Source organism: Quercus lobata, chromosome 12 (assembly GCF_001633185.2).
Source record: "Quercus lobata isolate SW786 chromosome 12, ValleyOak3.0 Primary Assembly, whole genome shotgun sequence".
NCBI classification, from domain to species: Eukaryota; Viridiplantae; Streptophyta; class Magnoliopsida; order Fagales; family Fagaceae; genus Quercus; species Quercus lobata.
This window is the reverse complement of record NC_044915.1, coordinates 35,635,394-35,644,274: the sequence shown is the minus strand read 5'-3', so window position 1 is coordinate 35,644,274 and position 8,881 is coordinate 35,635,394. Positions and strand designations below refer to the sequence as shown.

The window sequence follows — 8,881 nt, the reverse complement described above, 5'->3', positions numbered from 1 at the left end:
TATTAGTGCTTTTGCACCACAAGTTTTTTTTTTTTTTTTTTTTTTTTTTTTTTTTTTTTTTTTTTTTTTTGTTTTGTTTGATAAACTCACCACAAGTTTATTTGAAGTATTGACTATAATACTATATATTATACACCATAAATAGTCAAACAAAAGCCTTCAAGCCTGTCTGGTTGTAGCACTATTTATTGAAATTGAACCAAAATTTCTAATGGAATAAAGAATAAAAGAAGTACCATGACATAGGGGCATAGGGCACCGTCAAAAAAATATCTTTATCTTCTCTTTATTTATTTATTTATTTTTTGGTCGTAAGCATAGAGTCCAAGTTCAGTATACTATTCCAAATTTTCTTGCGTAATGCCTTGCGATAATGTTATTGGCATCTTTATGGCCTCTCAATTTCTTTGCCAGAACATGATCAGTCTACTTTTGCTTTTTAAACTTACAAAATTATCAATAGTTTGCAATTGGTGCTTGATAATAGAATAAATGAAAGAAAGCATCAGATCTCACGATATCACAAGAGAACTAAGAGTAAAAAAAAAAAAAAAGGATAGATGATAGACAAGAATATACAACTAATACAAGTGACTCTTTTAGAAGACAAAATAAAGATATATTGAAAGATTTATTTAATTGAGGATTTAATTTGTCTTTCAGGAGCATAGGATGATGCTCAGAGGGGGGGCAATTTCGTCCGAAATTTGACTGACTTTTCTTTTCAGCTGTGGGGAGGAGACGAAAGCAGGGTGGAGCGAATGGCGTGGCTTTGCACGGTGAATGCTGATCTCCACTGGATTGGGTCCTTCAAGCAACTCTCTCTTTAAAATTTGGAATGCTGATCTCTCTCTCTCTCTCTCTCTGATGCAGTAGAAATGAGTTTGTGTTCAAAGACTCTTCTTTTCTTTTCTTTTTTTGTAAAGGTTATAATAGTTTTCATTCAGCATAAAATCTCTCTCCTTTTTTGTTTTTCTCTCAATTTTTTTTTTTTTTTTTTTTTTGCATGTGTTCAACTTTATAAAAAAATAAACCAAAGTTGATATAATCTCAACCAAAAAAAAAAAAGAAAATTTAAAAAGTATAAGGAGAGATAGTGCCTAATTTTATGGAATATGGAGAAACATGGTGAAAAAAAGTTTTTTTTTTTAAAAAAAATTGTCTAAAATTTAGGAGTTTTATTTAGAGTCTATGGTTTAAATGGCTTGAAAACCCCTTAAATAATTGCATAAAAGATATATATGATAAAATGAAACCGTACTTAAATTAAATGATCTCGGAGTTCGGTCAAAATAGTGAAATACACTTGCGGGATGAGCTTGGACTAAACTTATGAGCCTTGTCCTCCCCTTTTTTTCCTTCATAAATTATCCTTAACAACAACAAATGTAAAAGAAAATATAGTTTTGATAATAGTGTAATAATTGATTCTCAAAAAGAAAAAAAGAAAAAAAGGATGATAGTGTAATAATTAACAATGATTTATCTATAAATCACTTAAAACATACTCGTATTTGTCAAAACATCAACAGTAACCTGTAAAAGACGATGTTCTTTTTTGGGGTCTTTATGGGGTAATGATGTGTGCAATAGCTAGAAAGGGCTAATTAGTTTTTGGATAGAAAGCCCACTTATAACCTGTCGGTCTATATGGGCCAACCTAGGCCCTTTCTAATCCTGATTCCCTGAATGGGCTGAGAAAAAAAAAAAAAAAAAACCAAAACAATGTGACTAAATACATCTTTCCAAGTAATTCATGAATATTATTTGTAATGCTACTGCACAATGTGATTGATCTCAAACTGTTACATAAAATTAAAAATAATATCCCAACAATTACTCCTCCTAATAGTATAAATTCATGTTCTGAAACCACCAAATGATTTTCAGCACAAACAACTATTTAAATCATACATTTCTCTATGCAATAGAATCCACCTCAGCATTTTATTCAACATATAAATGGAATCGTGAAATGATTTCATTTATAAAGATTTTTCAGCCTCATTGAAGCCTCCAATATACGTTCTCTATGGCCAAATCCACTGACTCTAACATATCCTTCACCTCCTGGACCAAATCCTCTACCTGGAATTGTCACTATGTGTGTTTTTTCAAGAATTTCATTGAATACATCCCAAGAACTCATACCCGGAAAATGTACCCACACATATGGTGCATTTTTCCCACCATACGCCTTCAATCCAAGGGATGAAAATGCATCAACAAGTATTTCAGCATTGCCTTTGTAGTAATCAACCACAGTAGTTAAGGCCTGAAACAAAAAAAAAAAAAAAAAATTAATATTGAGACTTCTAAATTTTCAAACAAAAGATCTACTTCATTATAAAACTGGGTTTAATAAGATTCTATAGAAATTCAATTAGACCAAATTTTGTAATAATTTTATGACGCACATCCAAAGAATTTCATATGTTAAATTGTTCAGGTTGCTTGACAAAACTTAATCAGACTTTTTTGTTCTTAGCTACTCAAAAAATTGAATCAAACTTTGAATAAGTTTACAAGAAAAATGCCTGATAAGGTGGTAAAAACTAACCCGATAACCTTCTTTGGAAAGGCATGCTAGTCCTCCAGCTTGAGCAACACTAGATGCACCATTGAAACATGTGCACACAATGCGATTATAATCCTTCATGACTGGAAATCCATTCGAGTACAAAAGCTCTTCAGGAACCACTGTCCAACCAAGACGAACACCAGTAAAGCCGGCAAATTTGGAGAAGGACGAAATTTCAATGGCAACCTGTATTTGTGAATGACCCAAATGGTTAATTAACATTAACAATTAAGGTTGATGTCAAATATAGAAGTAGGAATAGTTGTCATTATTAACCATAAGATGATGATTAATGTAAGTGACAAACCTCTTTGGCTCCAGGAATTTCAAAAATTGATCTTGGGCTATCATCTGTCACATAAGCAGCATAGGCAGAGTCATAAATGATCATGGATCCATTTGCCTTAGCAAAATCCACAAGTTGCTGTAATTGCTGCCTTGATGCAGCATAACCAGTTGGATTGTTTGGAGAGCAAAAGAAAATGATATCTGTCCTTGAAGTAGTAGATAAGTCTGGAAAAAAATTGTTCTCAGGCCCACATTTCATGTACACAATATTATCATAGGTCCCAGTTTTCTCTTGGAAGTTGCCAGCTCTACCAACAATAACACCGCAATCTACATAAGCCTGTTCCAATCACAATCCATGTTCATCAATATGGAGGCCCAAACACAAAAATGTTCGAGAGAAAAATATCACACATGTTGATTGCTTGATTCCTTAAAATTTTTTATTTTTTATTTTATAGTAGCATATGAGGATAACAAAATCTAGTTTAAAAGGATGATTCTGAATCTACTACTAGGTACACATGATCTTCCCAAAGATACAGACCAATAGGAGAATCTAATAGACTCCTATGATGAAACAATCTAAATGAGTCATCTTGTTGGGGAACAGAAAGCAACATAAACATTGAAGGTGGACCATAAGGTGCTCATGAGTACCGTTCAAAAGCTTTTGAAAGAGTCGGTTATATGCTTCTAGAGAAAGCCAAAACCATCATGCATATGGGGCACAAGTACGAATGTCTTATGGTTAGAACATACCCCACTCCAAAAAGAAAGAAAAAAAAAAAAAAAATATATATATATATATATATACATAGAAAAAAAACACTAAAAGAAAAAAAAAATGAAATGATGGATTCAAATAGAGGAAAAGATAACGAGACTTGTATCATGGGGAGATCCATAATTCAGGATTAGAGCATTCAAATCCAACAACCCAAATGGGTTTTTAGCTAAATTAGCCAATACTGTAATAAAATTTCAACCCAAAAAAAAAAAAAAAAAAACTCACACCCAAATGTTTATTATTGTTTAAAATTTTACAAGTGCTACAAAAATAAACACAAGCACTGTAGGCTGTAGCATGTGTAATTGGTAACAATTAGTAGTAACTTAGTATCACCGCTGCAGTTTCTTTGGGAAAAGTCTTTTAACGTTTGAGGTTCATCTAAGCATTTAGCCATATCAAGGAAAAAGGAAATACCGGAAAAGATGGGTCCTGTACAGCCATTGACACATTTGATCCAAGAAGCAACTGCTAAGGAGGAAAATAGTAATGAGAATCTATAACATATAATAACTGGTCCTTGCTAAATTACACAGCTTAATTAAATTTATTAGTATAATTTCTTTAGATATAATTGGTTTTTTCTAACCTGAAGACGAGAAATGTCACATTGTGCACCATCTGATACAAAAACTTCATTTCCTTTTACACCTAAGTCCCTATAAAATGTTTCCGCAATAGCCATTCTTAATTCCTGCAGCAAAGAAATTAACTTTCAACAGTGAGATATAGCTTTCATTGAACCAAACATTATTGTGTAGTGTATTTGTACTACACGTCCCTTTCATGGATATAGGTCGATATTTATGTAAGAAAGAGGACTTGCTCTGAATAATTTCACGTCTTCTTCACAATTATTTTGTTCATAAATATTCAGTTGGATTGATAGAATTATATAAGCCACATGATGGGATAAGGCTAACAACTTATAAGGTCATGTCAATTCTTATCCGGAAAATTGGCCTAAAAATTAGTTAAAACACATTTAATAAGTCAATAAGTTTAGGGATTCTCGCACACAATTTCGTACTCAACTAATATAGCAATATGCCGAAGCTGTGATTGATGCATAATAAACTGAGTGTCAGTAATGAACTCGAAAGTGATGTTATTCCTAACATAAGTTTATAACTTAATAGAATGCCAAATTGAGTGTTTTTGTAAGATTCTTGTTAATGAGTATAGTGTAAAGGACAAGCCAAAGGAGGAAAGAGGCAGTGGCGGCTCTAGCATTAATTTTTAGTGGGTTCAATAAAAAATATAAATTATATAAAATTTTAAACAAAAGATAAATTAAATATATCGTCATAACAAAAACAAAAAATCTTTAATATATAAAGTTTTACAATTGCCTTCTACAATGTTTCATATCTTGAAATTATTGCATGATATCTTCATTATCAATCCTACTAGTTACATATGTTTCAATGTACATAGTCAAGTAATTATTCATCCACTAATTTCTCGTTTGATTGATTTATTTAAAATTTCTTAAGATCTAAATGAGCTTTTTCTAAGGTTTAAGATTAGTAGATTCTACTTTTGTTGTTGGGCTAATTAAATTTTTTTCCCAGATTTTAGATCAAATTGATTTGTCATTGAGATTTTTCTTTGGGTTTAAAAAGGTTAAGATATTGTTAAGATGATTATATTTAAATTTATTTCAATTGGACTTAAGGTTAGGGAGTTCAAACTTTTATTTTAAGTGTCAAAACAGGAAAAATAAAATAAAAAATATTATAATAATTTTTTTTTTTTTGGTTCAATTCAGGGGTTCAAATCTCCAAGTGGAGCCGCCCCTGGAAAGAGGAGGACAAAACATCCTTATCTTTTATGTGTCAAGGGCATAAAGAAATTGACAGTTACGTATTGGATGCTAATGGAGAAATAAGTATAGTAACTGACACCAGAAATGTTCTAACTTTTTTTGTGTTTGTAAACAACAGTGCTTCGTCAACACACATGGGAATTCACATGTTCTAACAGCTCTAGCATCCATGGTCAACCCAAAAAAATAGAGAGGATGTTTTGTCAATGATGAATTTATATGATTCTCACTAACAACTGGAGTGGCTTCAATTATTTATAGGAAAATATTGTTTCACATTTGTTGTCGTACACTACCTAGTTTATAATTTCACGTGCAATGCACACATTTTTTTAGTTGATGTACACATTTAAAACTTGAAAACTGAGTATGAGAGAATCAATACCCATTATTTATACTTTTTTCTTACTTCAACAGTAGTTAGTAGTTTCCTCTACAGGAAGTCGTTATCCAAATATTTTAGCCACACCAACTAAGATAAGATAAAAATGAAAGAGAAAAACGATGAGTTCATAATAAGAACCAAAAGTGCCACTGTACCGTATTGCCTTGCTCAGCTCCATACCCTCTATAACCCTTAACTGTTGATAGAGCATCTACATGCTGCAAAACAGAATAAAACAGATTTGCCATGAAAAAATGGGAAAAAAAAGGTCATACAGAAAGTTTCAAAGGCCTGAGACAATCCAAGGCATAAAAGAGGGGGTTAGAATCATATCGGCTGTGGCATTGCACCAAGTGCAATTTCAGGGCCGGCCCTAGGCTTAGGCCAATTAGGCCATTGCCTAGGGGCCCCCTTACTAGAGAAGGCCCCAAATTTGGGAGCAAATTTATTTATTTATTTTTTATATACAATTTTTTTTTTGAAAAATATATATAAATATTTTTGAGAGATATTAAAACATTTTAGTTTACATTTTTTTTTTCACTATTAAGAAGGCTCAAAGAATTAAGTAATGCTAGAAATAGAGATAAGACAAATTTAAATAAATAGGTCTTATAAATAGACGTGTTACTAATCATAAGTAATTCAAAAAGAAAAATATTAAAAATACTATAAATTTTACTACATAACTTTTATTTATTTAATTATTTTTATACAAGATAAAAATTAAACTCTAGCCTAATCTTTTTTATTTTTTGGAGAAAGTCTCTAACCTAATCTAAGTATATATATGTGCGAAACTCTTTTCTAGAGACTTAAATCTCAGCCATTGTCCCCCCCACACCTCACAAGAACGTATACTTGTGGAGTGATCATTGCACCAAGAGTGCGTGGTGGTCTCCATAACTTTTATAATTTGATGATACAATGAATATGATAAGTAGATTTCAACAAACTATTGAATGCATTTTTGAATGAATATTTGTGATTGGTGATATATCTTTGTAATTCTCATGTTGTAAATTTTATAAAATATCTAGTATTTTTGTAAGTCTCATGTCATTGATCACATTCATTACAACACCAGTTTGTAGTAAAATTTGTTATAACTTTAGCATTTTCTCAAAAAAAAAAAATATATATATATATATATTAAAGAGTTAAAAGAATGGATTTAAAAAAAATTATTACATAAAATACTAGTTAAATATTATTTAACTGATAACATGGACACATTTGAAAATTTTGCCTTAGGCCTCCAAAATGCTTGAACCGGCCCTGAGCGCAAAGATAGCATATTAGCTCTTCTTCATTAACAACAGAGGAAAAGGGAACAGGCTTATACAATCAAACATATCTTTCAAGTTGAAAACAAAAATTAAGACGCATATTCTTTGTCAGATAAGAAACAATAATAGAAATTGGGAAAAGGCGCTGCTCATTGCATCATTTTAGATTGATGAGCATTCACATGCTGTGTGGTACTGGTATAGATGGTCCCACTAAGTTGCTCAGATTAACCAAGTCAATGCAAGCTTGTTGGCCTCTAGCTATGAGTTCCTTCCGTCGACAATTCAACTTGTTGGTTGAAAACACTAGAACAATGGACTAAATCATAAGTTCTGTCCCAAAAGTTGGACCGTAGTAGAAAAGGAAATACAATATGATTGAAGTCCCACATAAATAATAACTTGAAGAGCGAGTGGTTAATCTGACATAGTTAGGCTTAAACTCATAAGCTTGTTTTTGAGTTAATGGTGTTCTTATATGTTATATTAACCCCTCCCTAATAAGCCTTAAGCTTTTGGGTTAAGTAAACATTATTTTTCAATTTTGGAAGCCACAAATTTATTTACCTCAGCCATAGCAGATGTTATGATATCCGGTATAGGCTCTGTGGTGTCACCAATGCCAAGTTTTATTAACCTTGCATGAGGATACTTCTGAGTGTGTTCAGACTCGCGCATGGCTATCTGCTCAAGTTACCATAAGGTATGATCATAGGATTAATAGCAAACTTGAAAGGAAAGTAGTATACAACATATAAAATTCCAACCAGGGGTGTTCACAAATGAAAACAACAACAAAACTACTATTCTTGAAACATTAGCATGAAACAGATTGCATAACAATAAATGAAAAAAAAGTAGGCAAAAAAAACATTATGATCCGTGAAGATTTGAGAAGCGGACCTCAGGAAACAAATATCCACTTTGCAGTTTCTCCATATTGAAATTGCGTGGGACTCCTGTGCATGAACCTGTGATGATATAATGTATTAGCCCTTGTATACAGATTTATTTCAAAGTCTATATATTTCCATAGTTAATGGAACAATGAGATTTAGAGAGAGCATTTGAGAGCTCTAGTCTAGGCAGATGCAATAAAGTGACTTACCAAATTTCTTCTCATTGTTGAACTTTGTACTGTAAGTCACCAAAGAAAAACATATATGTTAAAAAGTTGAGTGCCATAAATAAAACCTATTTAGAAGCAACACAAGCGTGGTAAACAAATAACATTAATGAAAGGATTTTAAGGAGGTGTTTATCAATAACCTGGTCCAAGTTGTTTTAGGTTGTAATGAAACTGCAAGAGGTATGCAAATGGATGATGAAAGTAGAGAGTGATACATAATATGTGTTTCGAAATTTTTGCTTCACTATTAAGCTCCTTCACGATTATCTCAATAGCAAAAGGCTATATATAGTTATATACTTGAGGGTAGTTGGCACAATAATAGATATGCCGCGAAGGGTCCCTAAAAGCAATGAGCAACTTGGGAACATTTTATCTGTGCAGCAGAATTTTCTTAGGTAATTCCTAGAAGCAAACAAATGTGTAAAAAAAGTAACTCATGGTCATAGCAGCCATAGTACACAAGGTGTCTTTTTTCGATACAACTTCCTAGACCATGACTTCCATTAAGGCTTTTGATCAGTGAGTACTTCATAAATACTTTTCACAAACCACCTAATGTCTAGGTCACACTTTTTGTGGAAAAATTCA

At 32.0% G+C, this 8,881-nt stretch overlaps 1 protein-coding gene across 1 annotated transcript; it reads right to left on the bottom strand.

Moving 5' to 3' along the window:
* Positions 1-1,816: 1,816 nt before the first annotated feature.
* LOC115972479 (probable LL-diaminopimelate aminotransferase, chloroplastic) lies at positions 1,817-8,529 on the bottom strand. Its single transcript, XM_031092784.1, has 10 exons — positions 8,431-8,529; positions 8,270-8,298; positions 8,065-8,132; positions 7,729-7,845; positions 6,028-6,090; positions 4,249-4,353; positions 4,077-4,127; positions 2,889-3,209; positions 2,561-2,767; positions 1,817-2,275 (listed from the first exon to the last, which is right to left on the bottom strand). Exons 1-10 carry the CDS (start codon positions 8,505-8,507, stop codon positions 1,982-1,984), a joined length of 1,332 nt encoding a protein of 443 aa, XP_030948644.1. The 5' UTR covers positions 8,508-8,529; the 3' UTR covers positions 1,817-1,981.
* Positions 8,530-8,881: the final 352 nt, after the last annotated feature.